General features: G+C 39.1%; 1 protein-coding gene across 1 annotated transcript in view; it reads right to left on the reverse strand.

Moving 5' to 3' along the window:
* ush2a (Usher syndrome 2A (autosomal recessive, mild)) overlaps positions 1-27,325 on the reverse strand; it is a 219,274-nt gene that overhangs the window by 120,882 nt on the left and 71,067 nt on the right. The window contains exons 22-33 of the mRNA XM_084393685.1: positions 26,011-26,141; positions 17,426-17,552; positions 16,830-16,931; positions 16,558-16,746; positions 16,332-16,462; positions 15,723-15,999; positions 14,909-15,112; positions 14,296-14,376; positions 11,641-11,826; positions 9,251-9,364; positions 5,440-5,601; positions 1,451-1,610 (exon numbers count right to left, since the gene is read on the reverse strand). Coding sequence (XP_084249811.1) covers positions 1,451-1,610; positions 5,440-5,601; positions 9,251-9,364; positions 11,641-11,826; positions 14,296-14,376; positions 14,909-15,112; positions 15,723-15,999; positions 16,332-16,462; positions 16,558-16,746; positions 16,830-16,931; positions 17,426-17,552; positions 26,011-26,141 — 1,864 coding nt within the window. The remainder of the gene's footprint in view (positions 1-1,450; positions 1,611-5,439; positions 5,602-9,250; positions 9,365-11,640; positions 11,827-14,295; positions 14,377-14,908; positions 15,113-15,722; positions 16,000-16,331; positions 16,463-16,557; positions 16,747-16,829; positions 16,932-17,425; positions 17,553-26,010; positions 26,142-27,325) is intronic.

Genomic DNA, 27,325 nt, shown 5'->3' on the forward strand with positions numbered 1-27,325 from the left:
ATTGGACAAAACATCCTGAGCAGCGTTAAGCAAAGATGGCAGATTTCAAATCACGTGCTTCTGGTGAGCCGACCGAACAAATTCCATTGAGATGAATGTGAATGCTAACAGAAAGCTCTCTCTCCAGGTATTACAGGCCTCCTCGGGCAGCCCGGTGGAGGTGGGGTGGTTTGAGTAATTTAATCGGCACTTTCTGATGGCAGTGAACTGGTGGTGGGTTTTACCACGGTGTACTGTAGGTGACAGCTCGAATATATATTCTCCTCGTGGCCTTCTCCTTCTCGCTCTCTCCCCACCTGTGATCATTCAGTAAAGTGATGACATTTTCTTTCTGATGGGAAATGCGCCGGAGCGCTTCTGTCATCTCTCTTGGCCTAAAATAAAGTGTACATAAGTTCAGTTTCCCCATTGCCCCTTAACTCCCTTATAGTTCTCTCCTTCTATTCTCTCCTTGTTCCCTCACGTTGTTGTGTGGCATGGTGCCCTCTCCGGATAGTTCTTAAGTGATGGAGATGGGGCAGCTGAAGATGAACCTCTAAAGGCTTTCACATAGATTGCTATAGGCCTGGGGTGCAGGTTGCTGGGAAGAATCTTCAGTAGACTCCCTCCTCTCTCTCTCTCTCTCTCTCTAAGTCAAGCGGCGGGGGTCAAACGCTGGAGAAATTTCTGCATGCTAAACAGGCCGGAAGAAGGTCGGACTGTGCGTTTTCATACAGTCCAATGAGATGGTCCAGTGTGGGTGCAGGAGTTGAGCATTAGCTCCTAAATCAAGGCCTGCTCCATTGCTCCGTTCCCCTGGTCGCTCAACTGCAGCCAGAGGACACGCAAAGACAATAAGGACAAACAGCCAATGGCATGACTGGCGGAAGGGGCGTACTTTATGATTATATGGAAAACACTCAGTTGATTAATGCACCCATGCGGTGGATAGGGACAGCTTCTCAAATTTGACATACGGGTTGGTCAGATAAATCGCTCTAGTGTGAGATTTTTGTGGTGGCCACTTTTTTTTTTTTTTTAAACAGGGTTATATTGCATCTTCAGAGGGTTACGGTTTGACATGCGGAGCTTAGTTTTAGTATAATGGTGAGGAATAACGAGACCTGAGATGTGTTTCGTCCTCTTACAGAGAGCAAATGTCCGTCACCTCATTAGCGTATCTCTCTGATAAAACATTGTCATCTAAAAGGTGAGAACAACCACCTTCACTCCTGTCCATGCCTCGTTAGCGCGCATGTGTGCGTGCCGTCCAAGGACGGGACCTAGTGAGGGTGGAATTTTTTTTTTTTTTTTTTTTTTACTGCAGAAAAGATAAATAAATAAAACTCATAGTCTTGGAAAACAATCCATGCATAATAACATTTATAATTGAATTTATGATCATAATATTAAAAGTATTATCCTAAAGGCAAAAAAAAATTCACTCAAAAGATGATTTTTTAATACTCACTGTATGTGGATACTGCGGGCATCCAGTACGGTCAGGATGGGTGGCTCTACATGTGTGGGGGACAACTGACCTGTGAACAGGGTAACCTGGGAACTGTTTGTGCATCCTGCCTCAGTACAGGCACTCAATAGCAATTTATGAGGAGTGAACACACCAACATCTGGATAGAGAGAGAGAGAGAGAGAGAGAGAGAGAGAGAGAGAGAGAGAGAGAGAGATGATAAATATATATATATATATTTTAAAAATACAATTAGACTGGCTAAGAATGCATAATAACATTATAGTGTGATGATTATTCCACAGAAAAGTATTATTCTGTCTTCATTTTGATAAAATAGGTTTAATGTGCTGGTAGAGTTCAGCTGTTTGGGTGAACTTTTAATTTTTTTAACTGTTAACCTAGTTGTAAGTTAGTAGTTATTTATTTAATAAGATGTTCTAGTCTAGACAATAAAACTCTGTAATACAGTAGATGTTACCATAATATTATATCCTTAAAGTCATTGTAATTTTTTTTTATCTGAAATTGTAAAGGGAAAGTGTGGTTGCATTATCTTTAGTTGGCATCTGTATTCCAGCTCTGTAAATGTTGACACTAACCTACAAAGATCAACCACTTCAGGCAATTCTAATAAGACCTGAAAGCTGTGATCTAATCTGTCATACTGCAGTATTTTTACATGTTTGGCTTCTTTAGGTTGCTGTGATGATCAGCGAGCTCCTGGCTTTCCCTTCCTCACACACAGCAGCCCATGCTTTCCACATGGCTGGAATCATTTGTTAATCATTTGTACTGGGAAACCAGAGTCGCAAACACTGGCGATGAGCGTTGCGTTTCAAAGGCTCCTCTTGACGGGAAGGAGGATCTCTCCTTGAAGCGCCTGACAGCAGTTTACTGTCAAGGAAGGAGGAATAAAAAAGGTGAGATATTCCAAAATCACAGCGGGGGCAGCTTGGAAGCTGAGCTAAGATATCCTGAAAGAAATTGGAATCCCCGGGTTTGCGCGTGGCGGGGTGAAGGGGAGGGGACGGCAGCCGCAGCAATGCAGTGCTCCATAGCTTCTTATCACATCAGACCTCTGCCTTTACAACGACCCACAATAAATATGGGATACCCCGTCGAGCAGACTGAAAATAACATCCTGCTGCACAACGTGTCTTCTGAGAAATGCCCTCAAAGCCGTCGGTACATTTTCTGCTTTGGCTTGGGGTTGTAATACATATGTAGTCAGGCATATCTTTAGCCATTCAGGAGAGAAGCTCAGGCTGATCAAAAGGAAGGAGATGTAAACGGAGACCCCTGTGCGGTGCCTCTGAAGGTTTTATGGCTCTTTACACAAACTCAACATGATTTGTGCTTAGGTATTTCTCTTTGAGCATGGACTGAGGAAATTGACTTCAGCGTGACCTTTGTTTTTGTGGGCTCGAATGGGACCAGCAGAAATGAGGCGAGGTTGACTGAAAAGGGAGCTCAACACCAGTTAGGCACTGCGATAAAATGATATTCGGATACATGGACACCCCAATGATTACTCTCAGACAAGCTGTAATTTTCAGTCTGGATGTGGAATAAGACTCTCTGCTCTCACTGATTTGTTGGTATACCATTATAAGAACGCAATTGATTTTTACTTGAAAAACAAGCTGATTATTATTTTGAAGCCATGAAACATTTGGTTTCGATCACTCTTCCTAATTGAGATGTATAAATACTTGAATCTATACTAGACCTTTAGAAAAGCGGTTTGGCCAAGCTCTTGTCAAGCACCTACACCTTATTAATTGCACTTACATGATGGTGTCAAATTCTTTATTATATATAAACCACCGTTACAATATATACATTATTATATATACAAAATATTTTTTAATCATCTTATATTATAATCATCTTATTACATTGTAATATAATTTTATGTAATTTTATTTTACAGGATGGAAGGTTTAAGTGAGACAAATAATAAAAAATAATAATAGTTCATTTCTTAGATGATGCCATTAAGGACTTGCTTTTGATTGCATTACTCTGATTAAAGGTGACCGTAAAGATAATTATAATATTACAAAATATTTATATTTTAAAATATTAAAATATATAAAAATATAAATTATCAAAGAATCCTGAAAAATTCAATCACGGTGACGGTTTACACAAAAATATGAATTATATGACATTTAAAATATATTAAAATTGTAATAATATTTCACAATTTTACGGTTTACTGTATTTCTGACCAAATAAATACAGCCTTGATGAGCATAAGAGACTTTACAAACTCATATTTACAACAAGTAAATAATTAAGGAAAATAAAGAAATATATATTCTTATGTTAGTCACAAGGTTTGTTCTGTGCTTAAGAACTCCTTTCAATCCAGTAGTGGAAGTCTATAAGTCTATGTGTGTGTGTGTGTGTGTGTGTGTGTGCGGGGAGGAGGGGGCTGACATTCTGAATGATTCATCTCAGAGAGAATATACCTGTCCTGAGTGTAAATTGGCCTTTTGGGGGCTCCATATCATTTAGGCATGCTTCTCACCCCGGGTCAAGCGGCGGCTGGAGCATTGGAGCCTTTTAATAAAACATCTCACAATGTTCGTGCATTAACGCCAAGAGCAGGGGCTTCTGCTACTCGCAAAAAGAGCACGCAGGGAATAGAAAAAAGAAAACAAACAACAAACAATGGCTGGCTGTTGGCCCTGTCTCCACTGGCAAGATGAAATACAGCAATACAAGTGACGCTCTTTAGAGCTGAGCATCTGCTCCACCTATTTACTGCAGGATGTGATTAAATCAAAAGGAATATGGACAGCAATTCCCCTAGTTCATATCTGGCCCATGCGACCGCCGTGCGCTCTGATTTTTAGTTATTGAACTGCATCTTCTTCTACTGAAACAAACAGCCTGATTTGTTCTAAAGGTCAGAAAGAGTGTGAATGGTGATGTACAGCTACTGTAAATTACAACTGATTTTGGTTACCTTGAATAACATTATACACTAACTACAAGGGGTAAAAATTAAATAAAATGATTCGAAAGTGGACAAAATTACCCTTAAAATGCAAGTTATTCATTTGAAAGGATTCGCTCTGTGCAATTCTGCATTAAAGAGATTATAAGCAGGTCTCATAAGTACGGAGCCCCGGACATGACACGCAGGAGAAAATGTGTATATTTTGGCCATGAGTGAACAATTTGTTCTTTCGTTCTAGCAAATTGTGGCCACAATTTACTTATACGTTCCCTTGTTTTAATTAAATCGTGTGCACAATATATTCATTTGTTCCCATGTTTTACTAAATCGTGCGCACAATATAATAATTTGTTCCCTTGATTTAGTAAATCGCGGCCAGGTTGTACTAATTCGTTCCCTAATTCGTAAAACGAAGGAGCAAATTATTATATACAGTAGTAGGCACAATTTAGTAAAACAAGGGAACGGATTATTATATAGTGTGCACAATTTAATAAAAACAAGGGACATTTTTTTATATTTTGCGCACGATTTACTTAAAACGAATTAGTAAATCATGCTGATGTATTAGCAGTTTTATTTCGGATGTCATGTGCTTGGCTCCCTACATCAGGCTCCACTTTTCATCCTCACAATGACAGTTTAACATGGTTCAAAGAAACATCCCTTGGACATGTGCCAGTGGCACTTTTGTCTTTTTAAATGCTAATCATCCACTTGTTTTCTTTCTGAATTATTCTGTTCTATCATTCTTGCAATTAATGTGTAAACACGGACACAGAGGAGCACCAAGAATGTCTCCTGAAAAAGTTAGTCAACATAGCGTTGCTTTTTTTTCTGTGGTAATCATTCAACATGATGGCACAAATGTTGTTAATACAGTTTCGCTTGTAACGAACCCAGAACATTCTTTTTGTGAATGAGTAAATGTCACAAATCCAGTCAATGTGTATGTGACCTTGACTGGACACTTTCCATTCAAGCAATGGATACCAGGCAGCAAAGTCTTGCTTACCTGTGATATTGAAGCTGGTTCTGTTGCCTTGGTACACAACAGTATTGTCTTTGTAGAGGATATATTGGGTGATGATGCCGTTGGGTTTGAACGGAGGGTCCCAGTGGACAGACAGAGAGTTGGGGTTGGAGATCGCAGCAGGTGGAGAAACCTCTAGAGGAGCTATTAAAAAAGGCATTGATAAAATGATCAAACAGTTAGTTACTTATTTAGTTAAAGTGAACAATTCATAGAGACATAAATAATAAGCTTTAAAAAATAGCATGCATTTTAGAAACCTAGGGGTGAATTCTAAAGGTCTGAAAACAAACTAAAAATATGACAATATTTTAATAATAAATGATTATTATATGAAGAGCTCTTTTCCAAAACGCGATAAACGCCATTTAAAAAAAAAAAAGCGTTTCATGCCAAATCGCTATATTTCCTTGTTTAAAATGTACTGCAAGATGCAGTTTCTTTCCAAACCGCGATAAGCGCCGAACCTATTTTTAGCCTAAACCGCGATATATCCTCTGGACTAATCAGAATTCTCTCTCTCTCTCTCACCCTCCGCCTCATTTGTGCGTTCGCACCGCGCTAAACGCCTCATTCGCGCCGCAGGACCTCCAGATGCGCGTAAACGCGTCTTTACATTGACTTAACATGAAAATCACTTGCGCCCGACGCTCTATTTGCGTTTGGTGTGACCGCCACTCACTCACATACACAAGGTCATGTCGTGATTTGTTCTATGTAATTTGTTTGATGTATAGGTATAGTCTCTTTGAATAACTTGGTCCTCTGTATATAAATAATGAAATGCTGTGTTTATAACAGATGCTTTTTTTACTTGTCTGATCAAATTTGAAAATTGTCCGAATCCCCATCTGATTTTTACCTTAATAGGGATTTTTCAATAATGCTTGTTGATTCTCTGTTTTTTGTCTTGACGTACGGATAGTCTTTATGAATGGTAATACATATAGTCTTTTTGAATTTCTATAAAAAAAAAAAAAAAAAAAAAAAAAAAAAAACAATGTATGTTAGACATTTTAACAGTGGGAATCAATATGTAAATATTGTTAATATATAATTCTTAATCCTTGCTGGACACGATGTATAAATATGTAAATATCAATGTATGTTGATGGATGTATCCAATTTGTGTGATGGTGGGGTCACGTGATACAGACTTTAAAAAGGGGTAACTGTTTTGTACACCTCCTGTTAGTCTGAGGAAGGGCCATGTGAGGCCCGAAACGTCACTAATAAAAAGTTTTTTTGAATGGGAGCTTATTCGGTGTGCGGATCTGTTGCTTACTACTGCATGGATTGTACTGGTGGTCCAGCACCCGTAGTAAAAATAAGATGTGCGTGATTTACTCCTGTGGATTCTATGTAATGTGGACAATGGTTCTACTTTTTATGGGTTCGACACTTTACTGAATGCCAATGTATTTATTATGCCTTTTTTTTTCTTTTTTTTTAAGACAAAGTTGATGGATTTATAGCGTTTTGGAAAAAAATGGATGGATTTATAGCGTAAAAAAAACAAACAAAAAAAAACTTTGAATTTATCATCAACAATTTTGTTCAATTAATCATTGTTCAACATGTTCAGACTGAGCCAAAAAAATATTTTAACAGGATAAATTGAATATTCACAAAATGTGTGGGTCTAGGTAAAAAAATATATTTTCCTGAAAACTATTTAAACGGATTTATAGCGTTTTGGAAAAGAGCTCCTCATATATTGTACTACATGGCTGTTGAGTGTTTGATTCTGATTAGTTGACAAACATCCAAAAATTTGCAAATTTAAAAGTAGTTCCAAGCAGGTTTTGAGCGCAATACAGTTCCATATCACTTCGCCAAATTATTTCAGTTATTTCAAAGGTCATTACAGCCTAAAACAGCAAAAGAAACAAAACCCATATAGACACTGAACAAACAAATAAATATAACAAATAATAGGATGAAAATGACAAACTATCTCCATGTTTTTCCGACTACATTCATTTTTATTTATGTAAAGCACAGCTTTCTCTCTGCATACACACACATACATACACTCTCTCACACTCAGAAACGTGTTGTCAGCACTGCCCGGGACTTTATCAATAAAATTGTTTCTCTAGTGAAAAGCTACATCAGTAGCGAGGTAGCAATGTTGCTGTTCTTGAAGCAGGTAAACTTGCAGCTTTGCTATTAATAGAGACGCTGCTGACAAACGCTGTTGAGAGACGCACAGAATCAGGTCATTCACACACGCTTAATCTCGCTCTTTCTCTGATAACTGCATTAGTCTGCATATCAATGGCTCAAGCCTCCATTACTAGCTTTAAAATGACGCTTTGAAATTAGCAACGGAGGCATGGGATGAGATGCGTAAGAATTATTCTTATACACAAAGAGCACTTATAGGATAAAAACCTGACAAATGTCTTAAAAATAAAACATCTAAACAATGTCTCGACGTGTGGTAACTGCAGTATAAGCCGAATAATTGACTCCAGGACACTAAATTATTAGAAAACTTGTTTTCTAATAATTCAACGGACCGTTGTCCATACTTATTTAACAGGTTAAATAATAAATAATAACAACAAAGATTTTCATATTTTACAATGTTTATATAACGGTTTATAATTGACGAAAACATGCAATAAAAAAGAGAAATATTTAAGGTTCTGCCCTCTTTCTAGGTTTTTAATCAAATGAAATACATTGGTGACAAACAAAGAGTGCCTCAATGAGCAATTTAGGTCAAACATGCTCTAAGCAAGAGTAAGTTGAGAATGAAGTCGCTTCTGTATGTGGCATTAAAACAATGTTAAAAATTTCCTTTATGGAGAATCGATACTGTAATTTGGGTTAGTGATCAAGTTCACATCAGATCGATTTTTTTTTCACTCCATGATGACCCTTAATGTCATACTATCCTTTAAACAAGGCTATTTAGCCCAACTTAGATTAAAAAGCTATCTACATTTTTCAACCTCTAGTGCAGAAAAGAGAGAAATCTGACAATTTCAGCCTGAAAGCGAGCTCATTTTATTTGGGACCAGCTCTATTTCTGCAATCAGACAGAGAAAATAATTGCTGCTGACAATTAATCTGTCTTTATACTTGCTGTTTCATGTAGGAAAAAGGCTCTCGGTCAATAGACATGACATTTTTTTCCTCCCTGACTGAGGAAGAAGGTTCTTTGTCTTGCCTGTGCGTTCAGACAGATGTGAAGGCAATAAAGAATGAGCCTGGAAGAGTTGAAAGAGAGAGAGAGAAATGATGTTTGTCGCGGTACGCTCGCGCCACAGGAGCGCGCCTCACTGGATTGAACGAGAACGGTGGAAATGGGCCGCTTGATTCTCGATTTCATACTTTTCGGCTCCACAATCAATTCTTTTTAGCCCAAACTGTCTTCAGATTTACTTCTCTGGTTGAGTGAAATGAAGAAGCTTTCATTAATCTTTCAGATGCCTTACATTAAGACAAGGCTCTCGCATGAACAATGTAACAGCAATTAAAAATCACATTAATCTGCATTACAGCTATTAAAGATGCATGTCATTAAAAGGGAGAGGGTTCAATCCCACACTTACCCTGTTCCTAAAACCACTCTCTCCAAAAAAAAAAAAAACGGGAATAAGAATGAGACGGGGAAATAAAAAAATAAATAAGACGGAGCAATTACAGCCTGGCATTGCACTTTGTCATCAAATTAGTTTGGAGTTTTCAAGCAAATGGCTCGGCACTATTTGAGCCCCTCTCGTCACTTTTATTATTCATCAAAGAAATGTGGGAGTCAGGACCTTCTAAATGACTTTACCCTCTTGTGGAGTGCTGAAGCCGGTGGCGAGCGGGCTCTCGCTGCACCCGGCCTGAGTGCACGCCGTTAGGGTAATACTGTAGCTGCTAAAAGGAGCCAAGCCACTTAAAGTGCCTGCGAAAGAAGAGAGGAAGAGAACATTTCAGAGAGCAAGAGGCAAATGTCATTCTTTTCTCTTCCATATTTCAAAAAGTGGGCCTCCCCAACTCTGCTTCCTTAAGACTTAATGCAATGGCTTTTCAAACACAGCATAATATAACCATCACTTCTGATAATAGGTCTGGATTTAAAAAGGTCTTTATTATCAAACAGTAATATCTCCTATTAATCAGACGGATGGAAAGTGATGCGGCCTTTGCTATTCAGGATATGGGACACTAATGACGTTATTTAATGGATAAAGTGGCTGATGCTATTTAAAGGGGGTTTCTTGCATGCTATGAAAGTCACTATCCAGGTCTGCTGTGATCAATATGACTCTGACTTTAATTCATCGCTCAGTACTTTTACTCATTAGTGGTTGTTTGTGAAGATGTTAAAGACGTGGCCTAAGTTCAATAAGGTTTGTTCTCAGCTTGTGCTTCGCTGTTCAGTTTTGATAGGATCACCAAAATCGAATACATTTTTTTTAATATTCTGCCACAAATTCACCTGCCACTTAGAAGTTGGTTAAACCCTCATCCTCCAAAAACATGAACAAAAAATAATTAAAGTAAAAGAAAATATGACCCACACTACATTAACAATGAGAAAAAACATGGTTTGTGTCAATCACAATTAAATTTGCACCATGAAATATCAGTTACAGAGTGCATTGACCATCTAAATTAGATTGACCTTTAGAAACCAAACTTTAAAACAATAAATATAGTAAACAACAGTTCTGTTATGATTTATGACTTACATCAGAAGCCCCTAGCAAGTGCAGCTTTTAATTCATCTTTAGACTTTAAAACTGGATTTGTCATCCAAAAAAAAAAGGCAGGATCCATTTAATGGAGTGTATGAGTGAATCTTTGGCTCGCGTCCACTGTATCCATGTAGCAGACAGATTTTGGAAGAGTTGGAAGGTAAACACCCCAGCCGAGCCATAATTGGCCAGGTAAGTGTAACTTTTTTTTTTTTTTTTTTGTCAGACGTCTTTTAATTCAATTAAGAGGCTGACCTGCTCTCCTCTCGTTACCCACTCATTTGCTTTCGGAGTTTTTATCGGCCTGTGTAATTCTGCTTTTGGTGTCACGACTATCATAAATTAGTGTGGCTTGGGCTTGCGCAGGTTGAAGCGTGCCAAGAACAAGGCAAAAAAAAGTGTCTTCTTGTTTCGCTTTGCCCGGAGACAGAATCTTACCACAGTGATTGGTCATCTGAGAACGTAATCGTTGTTTCAAGATCCTCATTTGTTCTTTGAAGTAATTTCAAGTAACCAAGCAGATTTTCAGTCTATAAACTTGCAATGTCACATAGGGAACACTGTCATGACTACAGATCGTCTGGAGTATTATTGCATTTTGCGTTTAAAGGGATAGCTCACCAAAAAAATACAATTCTGTTATTTACTTGTATGACTTTATGTCTTACAAAGAATGCTATAAAAGATGTTTAACAGAATGGCTGGGCTGCTATCTTCCATACAATGAATGCCATGCTCCAAATAGAACAAAAAGTATACTTATACTTACTGTGTTCATTAGCTTGATTATAAGTTATTTGACATTACATTTAAAGTTAATACATTTTAAAGTTACTAAATAACAACATCATTACAAATGTGTAATTACACAAAAATTGTTTCAAAAGAAATGACATTAAAGTATATTTTATTTTAGCATAAAATGTTTGTCGGTACATTAAACAGTACTCTTTATCTATATTGCAAAGACAATAGAAGTAATAATTATGAAATTACATAAAGCATAAAGATGTACTTATGTCATATGTGGGTCAAAAAATACTTACGTTCAACTAATTACTTAAATTACATTATATCTTTATTTCATTGGAAATAACATGCAATTAGGTGTTCAAAAACTTTACATTTAGATTGCATTTAAGTATATTGTTTTAAAGTATATTATTTCTATAATAATTACTCCTGTTAAAAGCATGCAAAAGTATACTTAAAAGTGTACTTATATTTCACAAGGGACTCCATGGAAGTCCAAGTCAAATGTTGACATTTTTCATTTACAGGTGAACAATTCCGTTAAAGGTGTTTTGGACATTTCGCACAGGTTATGGTCAGGTAAAATAATAGGCCATTCAAAATCGGCATTCTTATTTATTCCCTTTTCAAGCTATTAAAATGGTACTGAGGTCTCTGAGAGCCCAAACAGAACATGAGGGCTAAAAGGTTTCAGAGCCAAGCTCCAGGCGGACGGCGTGGCCCTTACCTGTCAGGTGCTGAGAGTGGGGGAAGGTGGCGCTGATGGGGGACGAGAAGGGACGGTCCCGGCTGTACGCTTTCAGTACGTACTTCTCAATTACACCTCTGACCTCTGCTGGCTCCTCCCAGCTCACCTCCACGCTGGAACCATTTACACTCTCAACTCTGGAGGGAGGCAGCACACTTTGTGGAACTGTACAGGAAATAATAGGTGAGAGAGACACGTGGAGAAGAAAAGCGAGAGAGAGAGAGAGAGAGAGAGAGAGAGAGAGAGAGAGGCAAAGTAAGGGGGAGGAGAGGAACGAGAATGTGAGAATCCAATTGGGAAAGAGAGAAAGTGTGTGTCAGGCCAAAGAAAAGCAGCACACACATTTCTCACTTTTAATAGACACAGTAAATCATATCTAACCATTAGCATAAATACAATTTATTAGAGTTGTAACTTTTTCAGCACTGATTTAATATGACTGTACATCCAGCGTTCATTCCGGGCTATATTTCACACCCATCAAGCGACGGCTTGCTTTCTCTTCAGGATTCACATTTTAGGGGGCATAAATAAAACAGTCAAACATATGCAGAAATGCAACAAGCATCATTTATGATGTGTCACGGACTATAGAATCTCTTTAACACTCGTTTATACAGTCAAAACAAGCCAGACAGCAGATGTGTGTAATATATCCACCACTGGAAAGCTGGTCTGACCTATAATGTGGTGTACACAAATTTAAGTAGGAAGTCTTTGCGATTCATCATCTGTACCAACAGGGTTGGTATTACAAATTACAAAGGTGTTTTTAACCAAATAACACTGCTGTTGAACGGTAGAAAGCAAATGTGTAACTACACAGAGAGCGGAAAAGAAATCTGACAGAATGAATGTAATTAAAGACTAAATGAAATCAAAACTACCCTATTAACATTCTTAAAGCACATTCCTGGTGCTATTGAGAACAATTCATCTGGGTATGTTACTTCGAAGGAAATACTTGGTTTGTCTACTTAAACTTTATTCAAAATGAACTGACTAGGAAATAACTATAGCTATTTCAGGGTACTGATTTTGCAATTGGTGATGGATAAATTCCTGATGGATAAAATCATGTCCTGTTCTATGTGTTTCCTTCATATCCTGTTTCAATCAGAAATGCATCAAAATGGGTTGCAAAAGACAGACTTTCAATATTAGATGCACTGAAGTAATTGTTAAAGATGTCATTTATAACCATTAAAACACGTACATGCGTTTCATTGCCCAATTTAGCTTTCAAAGTCTAATTCTTTGTTTTGTGCTTAATTATGCACAATTAATTTAATTACATATATTTAACCACTTAAGCATCATTTTACATATCTGAGCCTCTTCGTTTCAATATGGACACCATCAACCTCCTCTCTCTTTCTCTCCTCCACACACCGTCTTCATCTGTAATAAGGCAGTGTGTGTGATGCATGCTCCTACAGAGAGCTTCACGATAAGCAATCTCCAAGCAGATCTCATCTCCTTGACTGCTACATATATTGTACAGATAAGAATAAAATGGGTTGGCCTGAAAACTATGACACAAACAAATATCAGTGTAGAGCCTGTAGTGCTGGCTAAGTTGTAGGCCTTTTTGTCTTAGGTGAGGGAGTAAGAGTGTGTGTGTGCTCTAAATGACAGTAAAGTATGAATAGTAGTCAGAATACACTCCATTTTTTGGAAACTAATTATTAAGCAAAACTATAGTATAAACTGGACATTATGTATTTACCTACAGTAATTACATGTTATTGTAAATTACTGTACGCTACAATTCAAAGGTTTGGGGTCGGTACGATTTTTTTAATGTTTTTGTAAGAAGTCTTTTACGCTCATCAAGGCGGCATTTATTTGATCAAACAAACTGTAAAAATGGTATTATTATGAAATATTATTATTAAAATTTAAAATAATTTTCTATTGTAATATATTTTAAAATGTAATTTAATTTATTCCTGTGATGGCAAAGCTGAATTTTCAACATCATAACTTGAGTGTTAACGTAACGAGCATAACGTCTTCAGTGTCACATGATCCTTCAGAAATCATTATAATATGGTGATTTGATACTCAGAGAACATTTCTTATTATTATACGTATTATTATGTTGAAAATATTTCATAATACAAGATTCTTTCACGAATAGAAAAAAACAACATTTATTTGAAATAGAAATCTTTTGTAACATTATAATTGCTAATAACTGTCACTTCTGATCAATTTAATGCATCCTTGCTGAATAAAAGTATTAAAAGTATATATATAAAAAAAACATCTTACTGACCCAAACCATAGTGTGTATATATACAGTACTGTGCAAAAGTCTTAGGCATGTTAATATCCCCCCCCCAAGGGACTCTGACAACAGCCGGTATGATCTGATCTCACCATCATCGAGTCCGTCTGTGATTACATGAAGAAACAGAAAAAACTGAGACAGACTAAATCCAGAAGAACTGCGGGAACGTCTCCAAGATGCTTGCAGAATCCTTTAGAGAACTAAGACTTTTGCACAGTACTGTATATATATATATAAAATCTCATTAGGGTCAGTGCATACATCAGACTGTAGGATTCTACCAGTGAGATCCAAAGCCTAACTAATGATATTTGACTACCTATTGGCACCTGTCCTACCTGTCCCTCTGCTGCGTCCTCGCTGCCACGGCCCGGCTGTCCAACCTCCTTCTCCCAATGCCATTACTCTGTACAAATACTCTGTATACAAAGAGAGAACAAAATAAACAATTTAAAAAGAAATGTGCTTTCTCAAGACAATTCAATATAAAAAAATAGCTTGATGTATTGACAATTTGAGTTCTTTCAGTGAATATTTATCTTGGTGAGAAAGTCAATAAGTCTGTTGCGCAAACGCAAAAACAGTTTCTCGCTCCATCTCCATCACTCAAAAGAGAGGTACCTCGGCTATATTTGTCCATGTGCATTAGCTAAGGTGCAGTTCTCAACAGTTTTTCAGTATTGCTGATGAAGGGGACTGTTTTAGATATGACCTCTCTGTGCCCCTGGTGTCGTGTCTGCGTCCGTTGCTGGACTGGACATATTATGTTGTTCTTCTGTTTGGTCTTTACAATAACAAACTCCAAGCAGAAAGGACAAATCAGGCCAAACAATCGCCTGACACAGAGGCAAGGCAGGCAACACGAGGCCAAAATAGCTGCGGGTCAATGAGGCTTGGCTACTGCGCTGGTGGGGATTGTGCTTGCGAAAAGGGGTTGGATGCTGCTTTTACCCGTGAAGGGCTGCAGTGTCAGGTCCTCTGTGCTCCTGTCTCTGCCCGTGTACACCAGAATGGAGTCGTTTCCCCTGCAGTTAACGCTGGTGTCAGCTGACAGGCATCCATCCAGATTGACTCTGACAGCACTGCTGGACACGGCCGCCAAGCTTACGACAGGCCCGCGTGCGAATCTAACATCCCTGATGCAGCCGCCAAAACCTGCAGAGCAGCGCAGAAGAGGATGAAAGAGAGACAAAGAGAGAAGGAGAGACAAAGAGAGAAAGATGTTTGAGTCACATTCTGAACTGGTCTGATTTGTCTGAAACAATAAAAACTGTCAGTAAACTCCAGATAGACAGTACATGAAAATTTTTATCAGTTATGACATTTTGAAAGCATGATTCTATAATTATATGAGTCCAATGTTTTGTTATTTCCTGTTAACCTATAAGTCCATTATCAGAGAAATATCTTCGAAATGTATTATCAGAGGAGACTTTCAATATATGTGTGTATATATATATATATATATATACACACACATACAGTATACAATTTTTTTTTCATGGTGATGTGAGGCTTGTTTGTACAAGTCTGGGTCTGGCAGATGCCAGGAGAATGTTACCTGCCAGACTGTTTGGTGTGGAAGATCTTGACTGGCCTGCACAGAGCCCTGACCTCAACCCCATCTAACACTTTGCGATGAACTGGAACGGCGATTGCGAGCCAGGCCTTCTCGTTCAACATCAGTGCCTGACCTCACAAATGCTCCACTGGCTCCAATGGCCAAAAATTCCCACATATACAAATAAACCTGCAAGTGTCTCACCGTGCAGAAGGCTGTGTTTGTTCAGTGCTGGGTGCACTACTCCAGGTGGGACTCCCCCTACATAGAGCGGAGAGCTGATAGTCAGAGGGCCACCCATGCCCTTCCTTTCCTGTTCATATACGTCATTGAGGCCAGCGCTCGCTAACAGGCCTCTCTTCAGCACACTCAAAGTGTTCCAGCCCCCGTCACAGTAGGACAGGCCCACCCATACGTTCAACTCTGCCGTCTGTTCACCCCAACGCAACAGCCAGAAGAGAACTCCACCCTGCAGCTCCGCCTGAATGACACACACAACTGTTACAATGATGTCTTGAAACACTACATATTAATTTCAGCTTATTTGTGTAATTATTTATTACATGATTATTAAAATTAATTAATTTAATTAATTGCAATTAATCAATTAAGTACTAGCAGAAACCTTCAACATTGAGGTGGTACTTGAATTTCTCCAACAAAAGTTTGAAGCACAGGTCAGGGGGCTTAACTAATTGTGCTAAATTAATTAGTATTTTTTGTTAATTATTTATAATTTATTGCACTAAATTAAGTGATATTTAATTAATCATTAAACCGATAGCCCTAATGTTTAGATTTAAGCAAACTTACCAAAATGAAATCCTTCCCATCTACATCATAGGCGAACAATAGTAGTGCATTTAGCTGGTCAGTTTTGAACTCAAATGATATTTCGAAATAATCTCCACCGGTGAATATTTCAGGCTTGACCTTCAAAAACCCTGAATATAAAAAAAGAAATAGATTTGTTAGGAAAATTCAACATTAACTTCACAAATAATCAGACCATGTGAAAGAAGTTTAAATCAGGTAGTACCATGTCCTAGGAAGTAGGCCCCATCTTCAGAGACAGCAGGACAGCCCTCCCAGCTTTCATAGGTCTCATGTTTTTCTAGTGCTGATTCCCAGTCCAGAGGCTCCCATACTTCAGTAGTGCCACTGGATTTCTGCACCATCACATCCCTCAAACAACCAGCAAACCCATGTTGCACCAGCTGGGCTTGACCTGTATACATATAACAAGTATTCGCAACTCTTCGTAGATACAGATTTTACTGTCAGCTATCAGGACATTCAGAGCTAAATTACCAGTGTCTTGTCTAAGAAGGGTGAAATTCTCTGGAATCCCTCCTATGAAGACGCCCGTATTCTGACCGATGATGGTGCTGCCACTTGTAGCTGATGCCGATCCTGTTGGAGGAAAAAATATGAGCTTATACCCCTGAGCACGTGCCAATGCTAAATCAATACGATAACGTTTTTCTGAGACTGTTCCTGGCTGCTCTAATAATCAGAGCAGGGTACAGCAGTATTTGAAAAACTGTATTGTTATATTTCAATGGTTTCAGTTGATGCTTTAGAGCAGATAAAGTCATATTACTCTTAAAAAAGTGACTGAGATAAAGCAACCCTGGTGGGAAGAATCCCCTGAGACCGCTTTGAGACGGGAAGAGGGAGACTTCGCTTCACACCACCAGTCTTAATTGAAATGTAAGTTCAGGAAAGGAGAGGCTTCTTTGGCCTAATTATTCTAATCACACAATAAATGGCAACGATTAACCTTGATAATTCCTTTGCTTGAAATATGTTCAAGTCGGGGGCTTTACAGGCACTGAATAACTGAACAGGAAAGAAGTGAGGGTGCAGGGCTGGCCTATGAATATCATATGTGTGTGCGTCATTACCGCTGTATTGATTGTCGACAATGATTGTTCCCACGGCCTGCTTCCTTGTAGCGATCAGGTGGTGCCACTGGTTGTCATTATAGCGTCTACCTCCATCGTTGCGAGGGCTGAGGGCCACGGCTGAGGCCTAGCATCAAACGTTGAGGGTTAATCACTCGCTCATCATGAACACACCGCACACACTGCATAAATGATGGCTGATCAGCAGCTTTAGGAAGAGGAGACATTCCCCTCCCTGTGCTGCAGCAGAGCTTAGGAGGTAAAAATGCATGTGCATAAACTAATGCAGTGTAAACCCTTTCAATACAAACAAGAATATAAGGAATGTAAAATGATTTGAAGTGTAAAGAAAATCATATAACTATATATTTTTTTAACTAGAAAAGCAGTTTGTCAGGCAAAATTTGAATAATGGCAGAGGCTTGTTTGGAAGATGTTAAAAATGTTAAAAAAAGCTTTGAAACAGATAGATAGGTAGAAAGATAGAACGCTAGAACTCTAGAATATTGGAATGCTAGATAGACAGAACGACCGACCAACAGACAGACAGACAGATAGATATCTGACAGGTATCTAAAGAAATAGATAGAATACTTTTAGAATACTAAAAAGAGATCCAAGATGGCGGCGCGAGTACATCGCGAGGCTCGCGGTCTCTCCAGATTCTGTAATTTAGCAGTATTTTTCTTGCTCATTTCGGGTCTGTTCGTCCAGAACAGTTGTGCCTTAACATCGTACACCCAAGGTGAGCTTTTGGATATTGGTTTGCGAATTTCCGACAGTTTTATGGACAACCTTCGACTCCTTCCTGAGATCGCCAGATCACCCGAGGCTATGCACTCTGCCCGGCCGGGCGGAAGTGCTCGCAGGCGCCGGCGAGATCGTAAACAAAGGCGGGGGAAGCGCGGAGGACTAAGAGCTAAGCTAAAGCTAACACCACACCGGCTCTCTTTACCCAGCATTTTCCTTGCCAATGTACGGTCGCTGTTGAACAAAATGGAGGAGATTCGACTCAACATCACATACAGCAAGAGACTTTTGAACTGTAATGTTCTAATTTTCACGGAAACATGGTTAAACAGCGGAATACCGGACAACGCTATTGAGCTAGCGGGACGCCATACATTCCGGGCGGATAGAACATTACATGGCTCCGGTAAGACCAGAGGTGGTGGATTGTGCATTTACATTAACAAAGCTTGGTGCACAAACTCTGCTATTGTTGGGAGACATTGTTCAGCTAACCTTGAGTTTCTCATGGTTAAATGTAGACCGTTTTATCTACCGCGGGAGTTCACTTCCACTATTATAACTGCAGCCTATATTCCCCCGGATGCTGATGCCAAGTTTGCTATGAAAGAACTTCACGCAGCCATCAGTAAACAACAGACCGTTCACCCGGAAGCTGCGTTTATTGTTGCGGGTGATTTTAATCATTCAAACTTAAAGTCAGTGCTACCGAAATTTCACCAGCATGTTTCCTGTCACACCAGAGGAAACAAAACCTTAGACCATGTTTACACAAACATGGCTGAAGCTTACGTCGCGACACCCCTCCCCCACTTGGGACAGTCAGATCACCTTTCTTTGTTCCTCACCCCCAAATATGCACCTCTGATCAATCGCGTGAAGCCATCAGTGAAGACCATCAAGGTGTGGCCTGCGGGGGCAGATTTCTCACTCCAGGAAAGGTTTCTACACACAGACTGGAGTATGTTTGCTTCTCAAGCCACCAGTGGCTCTCACACGGACATTGACTGCTACACCTCCTCTGTACTGGATTATATTAATACCACCATTGACAGTGTTACAACCCAGAAGCAGATCACCACATACCCAAATCAGAAGCCATGGATGAACAGGGAAGTGCGACTCCTATTGAAGACACGCAATACTGCCTTCAGATCAGGAGATGCACAAGCCTATAGCACATCCAGAGCAAATCTGAAAAGGGGCATCAAAGAGGCCAAGCACTGCTACAAGCTTAAGATAGAGGGACACTTTTCCAACGCTGACCCTCGGCGCATGTGGCAGGGCATTCAGGCCATCAGTGACTACAAACCCTCTCACTCCACCCCCGCAGCCACTGATGTCAACTTCCTGAACGAGCTAAATGACTTTTATGCTCGCTTTGAAAGAGACAACAGAGAAACTGCCACCAAGCTCAAATCCTCAGCTGACCACCCACCGATCACACTCTCCTCCACAGATGTCTGCAATGCACTGAGCAGGATCAGCGCGCACAAGGCTGCTGGACCAGACAACATCCCTGGACGCGTACTCAGGGCATGTGCGGAGCAGCTCGCTGGGGTTTTTACAGACATTTTCAACCTGTCTCTTGCCCAAGCAACTGTACCAACATGCTTTAAATGCACTTCCATTGTGCCAGTGCCAAAACACTCCAGCCCGAAGTGCCTTAATGACTACCGCCCTGTAGCACTCACACCCATCGTAATGAAGTGCTTTGAGCGGCTGGTCCTGGCACACCTAAAAGACTCTCTACCATCCACATTGGACTCACACCAGTTTGCCTACCGTAGCAATAGGAGCACAGAGGATGCAGTCTCCATGGCACTGCACTCTGTGCTCACACATCTGGACAATAAGAACACTTATGCACGCATGCTGTTTGTTGACTTCAGCTCAGCATTCAACACTGTCATCCCAACTAAGTTAATAGCCAAACTTGGAGACCTGGGCTTCAACACCTCCATGTGCAACTGGATTTTGGACTTCTTGACCAACAGACCCCAGAATGTTCGATCAGGCTCCAACTGCTCCACATCCATCACACTCAACACTGGTGTACCACAGGGCTGTGTGCTAAGCCCGTTCCTCTACTCCCTCTTCACCTCCGACTGCAAGCCTGTGTACGGATCTAATTCCATCGTCAAGTTTGCGGACGACACTACGGTGATTGGTCTCATCAGCAACAACGATGAGACTGCCTATAGGGAGGAGATCAAGCACCTGGCCACATGGTGCACCGAAAATAACCAGCTCCTCAACACCACCAAAACGAAGGAGCTCATCGTGGACTTCAGGAAAGTGTCAAGAGGCACACACGACACCATCCACATCAATGGAATGGCTGTTGAGCGTGTCTCCAGTTTCAAGTTCCTGGGGACCCACATCTCGGCGGACATGACCTGGACAACCAACACCTCCAGCCTGGTCAAGAAGGCTCACCAGCGCCTCTTCTTCCTGAGGACACTGAGGAAGAATCAGCTTTCCTCCACTATCCTGGTGAACTTCTATCGCTGTGCAATAGAAAGCATCCTGACCAACTGTGCTACAGTGTGGTATGGGAGCTGTTCTGTTGCAGAGCGCAAGGCACTGCAGCGGGTGGTGAAAACCGCCCAGCGCATCACTGGGACTCCACTACCTGCCATCGAGCACATCCAGAGGAAACGCTGTCTGCATCGAGCTCGCAGCATCCTTAAGGACTCCTCTCACCCAGCCCACAGACTGTTTTCTCTCCTGCCTTCCGGCAGGCGTTTCAGGTGCCTCCGGACCAGGACCAGCAGACTAAAGAACAGTTTTTTCCCCAGAGCTGTCTCTTTATTAAACTCTAACCCTCATTGATCCCACTCCCCTTATATACTGATTGACTCTCCTCTCCCTCCTCACACCTCCCTCCTCACACCTGCCTCCATTTTGTTATTTGCAATACTATAATGTTCATTTGCACTGCTGACTGTATTACAGTAACAACTGTTTACATATGCATCTTGCACTACTACCTTGACTGGAATATGCTCATTTGCACTGCCGACTGTTTATTTACAGTACCGACTGTTATATATACATTGCAATATCGTACCTTAACTGTAATATGCAATTACTTTCCACTGCACTCACTCGGATAGCTTCTGTCCAAACTTTATTTGCACTACTTTAAATCCATTGTTATACTGCTCATTAGCCTAACTTATACATATATCTATTTGTAAAATTCTGTTTATAGTAATATCCATCTGTATATTATGCTCACATTCTGTTTATAGTAACAGCCATCTGTATATATATTCATAGTACATATCTATCTGTAAAATTATGTTTATAGTAACAGCCATCTGTATATTATATTCAGTACATATCTATCTGTAAACATTCTGTTTATAGTAATAGCCATCTGTATATTATTATATTCAGTACATATCTAGCTGTAAATTCTGTTCACAGTAATAGTTATCTGTATATTATATTCATAGGACAATCTATCTGTAAATTTTTGTTTATAATAGTATTCAACTCTATATTTATTCAGTACATATCCATGTTCTGCACTTATGAACCACTGTATATCCTGCACTTGCTGCTATTGCACTTCTGGTTAGACCTAAACTGCATTTCGTTGCCTTGTACCTGTACTTGTGTAATGACAATAAAGTTGAATCTAATCTAATCTAATCTAATCTAATCTGTCAGATGTGGACAGACAGATACCACAACTCTGGTAGACATACAGTACTGTGATATCACAAAAGTTCTTGACACAATTTCAAGATTGTGAAAGTAAAAACATTTCAGAAATCACAACTCCACTGTCAGCATTAAAATGAGGTTCAAGCTCAATTAAAGCGCAATGTCATAACAGGCAGGCACAGTTTACAGGTAAAGATTCACCAACAACTGATCACAATTTGCTCTTCTATATCTGGGTTTATAGAGGAGAAGTTGGAGAAGTCGAAAAAGTAGCACCAGAATCCCTCTTGGCACCAAACTCAAGGCGCTAAGGAATTCTGCCCAGAGATAGGACATTCCCCAAAAGCAGTAAATTTCATGGGCTGGCACCATCAACATAAGATGGGGTTATTGTCCTGCTAAAATATGACATCATTCAGGTTCATACACTTAACGGCCTGACTGAGTGCTCTGCAGTGAAAGCACAGAGACACAAAGTATCGCATCTCCTCTTTGTGATGAAGATTTAATGATCAAATCAATATGTGTGTGGATGCTGAGGAAAGTCAGCCCTGTGATATGCTTACTGCAGAGAGCAGGAGAGAGAGAGAGAGAGAGAGAGAGAGAGAGAGAGAGAGAGAGAGAGAGAGAGAGAGAGAGAGAGAGAGAGAGAGAGAGAGAGAGAGAGAGAGAGAGAGAGAGAGAGAGAGAGAGAGAGAGAGAGAGAGAGAGAGAGAGAGAGAGAGAGAGAGAGAGAGAGAGAGAGAGAGGGGAGAAGAAATAGCTTTAGGGAGAAGCCAGGACAGACACAACACTGCATTCCTATCCCTCCTCCCTTTGAAAGTATTCAGTGGGGCTTCTTTACGATGAGAGATCAATTCTGTCACAACAACTAAAAGCCTTCCTGAATAATATCGTCTGCCAGCCGTTAACAGCTAACTTTAATTATTCCAGGCCAAAATGTGTTTACTGAATGTGTTTATTTCAGATGTTTGAAGACAAAAAAAAAAAAAATCATATCAGTCTTGTTCAATGGGAGGCAGACCTATAAACGACATCACAACCTGAACATCTGATGTAATGTATTCAAGTTTCAGTCATGTGCTGTAAACATCAGCTAGGGAGTCCTAATGACTGAACCCCAAACGATCAGTCACAGCATTCATCAATTTTAAGAAAACATTGCAGCAATGCTAGAGGGTATTTACACCACATATCATCTACTTGCATAAATTAATTGCTGATTAAGCTCATGAATTATTCTTCCGTGGAGCACAAATGGATACATTCTGAAGAATCCACTGGTCTTTTTCCTCCTTGTAATTACAAAGAATGGGGCCTTAAACTTTAAAAAGCACTTTAAAAGTACTCATTCAAAGTGTACAACACAATATATAAAAGTCATAATAGTTTGTTCTGTCTGAGAAACTGGCAGAAATGTATGCCATTATTCACGGAAAATCTTCTTCAGTAGGCTGTTAACCACTGTGACCGGTTCATTGCGACAATGACTTGAACTCCATAACTGGATCAATCATAAACAAACCAGTCAGACCAATTTTGTGAATCGGAAGAGTAATTCATCAGAAATATCCTACACAAGAGAGCGATTTGTTCATGTATACATAAACTTGACAAGGAGAGTAAGGGGAGATTTTAACTCTTTCCCCGCCATTGACAGAAATTTCCAGCTTTCCATGTTTTCACTGTTAAACGGTAGGGGGCGCTATTACGCATCTTCTGAAAGAGCACTGAATCTCCAGATCAAAACACAGGCGAAAAAGAAGCAGAAACAAGCGATATCATATGTAAGCATATGCATATGTAAAATAACGCGATCATCAACAGCATATAAATCAAAACTGCATAATGTTACTGAATGAAATAGCTATAGGACCATGTAAGCTTTGGGGATGTTGGACTCGATCTACCCCTCTACGTTTTAATCATTGTTCTGAATCCAATCCAGACGTAGTTTTTGACAAAAACACTATTTTCTGAGCTTTTTGCTCAAAATGTAACTTTTTTTATGAAACTTACCCACATTCACCACATAAAAAAGGAATGCATGAAGCTAGAATAAAACTGTTTTCTTTTTTTTTAACCAGAAAAAGTTCTTTCTTTTGATATATTGCATATTCAGATATTCATACACAAATTATTCTGGGGGCCATGAAACTTTTGTGAAAATGATAAAAAATGCTGAACTTTTTTTCAAAAACGCTGGCAGGGAAAGAGTTAAGTGAAGAAAGACTTAAAATTCAGTTTGTTTGTCACACAAAGCTATTGCATTGCTCCTGAAGACTTGAAATACTCCCTCCTTGCAATAGTATGTGAATAAAAGACAATTTATTCAAAATGTCCCTATTTAACCTCAACAGAAGAAACGTCATGCTGATGAGTAAATGATAACTATTCTATTAAATCGGTGGTTCACAACCTTTTTGACATGATTATTTGAAGCCCCCATATATAGGCTAAGATATTTCCTTTGGTATTTCTGCTTTTATTATGCCAATGCTGCTTGTTTTCAAACGTTTTTTATTAATAGAAACTAGGAACCTGTTCATATGTTAAATTAAATTCATTAACCATGATTCATTTTGTAATACCAGAACATCCAAGATTCTTATTCTGTGTGCGTTTTCAGCATTATTATAGCATTTTCGACATTTTATATTTAATATCCAATTTTTCACATACTTAAATAATTGTAAGTCATTCTGTGGCCCCGTTTGAAGTTTGCTGAGACCCCCAAGTGGACCACCTAGTTTAGAACCACTGCTTTAAAATGATAAAATTCAAAACTTCATAAAACAATTAAGAAACAGAAATAATTTAGTCTATAACTGAAAATGCTCCTTTTAACTATAAAAACTAATGGTCAGTGGAAAACAGTGAGTATGGTTAAAAGAATTTACGCACTAACACTCCAAACAGTTCATTAAAGATCCGTTCCACAAGAGTCCTATAGAAGCTGCTATAGGTTTTGGTGATGTAGTGTGTGTCATTAACACAGTGAGCAGCATACTCTTGCTTAATAGCCCTTGAGTTTGTTTAAGATGAAATGGGCGCTGTCCATGGTACTAATGCAACTAATCATGCCCATGGGCCTTGGAGAGACCTTCTCTCCTCACTGTATGCCTGGAAACCACTCATCACTGGCTTATCTCTGAGAGACTCCGATAAGGAGACATTGGGAAAAAAACAGCATCATTTGTGACAGCCTTTACAGGAACTAAATACGCTTTCATGAGACAGTGTTTCATAAAATGCTCATTAATTTCATCATTAGAAAGAGTGTGTGGGGAAGCATACCAGTTCCCTGTGTCACGCTCAATTAGCATCCCATGGTGCTAATCCCATTAGAATTGTTGAATTCGTTAATGGGGGAACTAATGGGCATGCTATCAGGGGACATTAATTGGGCATGACACCACTTTTAGTTATAATTATCAAACTACCCCGACAAAATGTGTTTACGAATGCAAAACCGGCAATATTCGGCAATGGCGCTTATTGGTGGGGTGAGTTTCTCGGTGGTCTCCTGGACACTAATGTGAAATCATCTTTCATGATTGCTTTCATCATCAGAGAGCAATAGACTCAACCCTACATGCTAGTGCTGCAGTGTGCATAATTAGCATGCTATTGCTATTCCCACCCAATGTCTGCGGGTAACAAGTTAATTGGTCTCAAACCCTCTTTTAGCTCAAGTTTTTAACAGAGAAGAACTTGATCAATCAAAATGCGCAGAATTCTGTGTAAAGTGGGTATTAAAGTAGATATTAAAATTCTTAATACGTTAATATGGATAAATAAATAGTCAATATTAACATTTCTTAAATAAATGAAACATAAAACACTAAAATCAGTCATTGTAAGTGCTAAAATTGAATAGGTATCACAACATTACAATATACAGTATGTAAAAATGGATGCCCATTTTGGTATTTGCTAAAGATTACATTTAACAGTGTTATTAAGTTATTTGTGTCTATAAAGATTGATAGCAATTGTAGTTTAAATGTAATATCTATATCAATATAAATATCAGCTGATAACCAACATGGTTCCGATATATCCTCTAATCTAGAGGTTGGTATCTATCACACTTAAAGGTTTAAAGGCTTTTCGTAGCTTAAACAAACACACAACGTTCCATGGCCATGATGTACCTGAGGGTCAAAGAGGAAGTATGGACGGCCGTTGTGTATTTGCAGAGCGACATACTCCTCCTGTTCTCCAGGGGAAACCGCAAACAGCATAACCCCCTCCTCGACGCGTGTCCGGAAACTCAGCTGCAGGCCTGGGGAGAGTCAATGCATGTTCCATATCAATAAACTGTTTGACTGTTTAATCAAAATACTGCACAGAAAGCATTATAAAGCAGTGTGAAAGCATGTCATAATGCATGAACACAACAAAAATTACATTCATAAGTATGTAAGAGCAAATGACAGGAATAAAAGGCCCAGAATTGTGAGAAATTGAAGCAGCCAGTGTGAGTGTGTATGAGTGTGTGATGCCTGTGAGAAAAAACTAAACATTGAACAATGCCTGAACGGACCCACAATGCCTGAGAAGAGCTAACCTCTAAAGTCTTTATCCTAACAGAGCTGCTTTAAAAAGAATCCTCCCAGAACTGTTCTTAGTAAAGTCTTCCACCATCTGACCTAAAAATCTGACGAAAAAAAAAAAAAAAAGACTAACCACTTTGAAGTGGTGTCCTTCTTCAATATAAATTCATTAATATGTTGAGGACTGAGAGTAGAAACCCACTCAAATACAGACTGCTTAGATTAAAAAGATTCTACTTAATCTATCTTCGAATCTCCAGTGAATTGAAGAGGTTGTAAGTCTGGTTGACCTCATGTAGAGCAGCAAGATGTTTCTTCAGGCTTCAGATCTATACAACTGATACAGGGATTATACCATCTGAATACCAACCCTACAGGACTGACTCTATATGCTGGATTGCACAAGACAGCTACTGCCCTGATAAAACTATTATATGTTCTATTATAAAGGACATGATCGACATTTATAGCATTTCACAAATATTTAAAATAAATGCTGTTTTTGAAGTAGTGTCACAATGCCCACAAAAAAAAATAATTAAGAAGCGCAGCTGTTTTATAATAATAATACATTTCTCTTTAAAACCCAATCAGTATATTATAATAATTTCTGAAGAATCATGTACAACTGAAGAGTGGAGAAACGGCTGCGAAAAATTCAGCTTTGCCATTACAGGAAAAAATTGAATTTTTTAAATATATTAATATTGAAAACAATTCTTTAAAATTGTAATAATATGAATGTTTTTTCAGTATTTTTGATTAAATAATTGCAGCCTTTGTGGGCATAAGAGACCTATATATAACAAATTATGACGAATGAGTGCAAAAATTCACATGAAAAATAAAGATATACAAAAAAAGATACATATTCATCGGCATAAGTGCTGGGTGGAAATACGTAAACTACAAT

This window comes from Rutilus rutilus (assembly GCF_951802725.1).
Source record: "Rutilus rutilus genome assembly, chromosome: 21".
Taxonomy (NCBI): Eukaryota; Metazoa; Chordata; class Actinopteri; order Cypriniformes; family Leuciscidae; genus Rutilus; species Rutilus rutilus.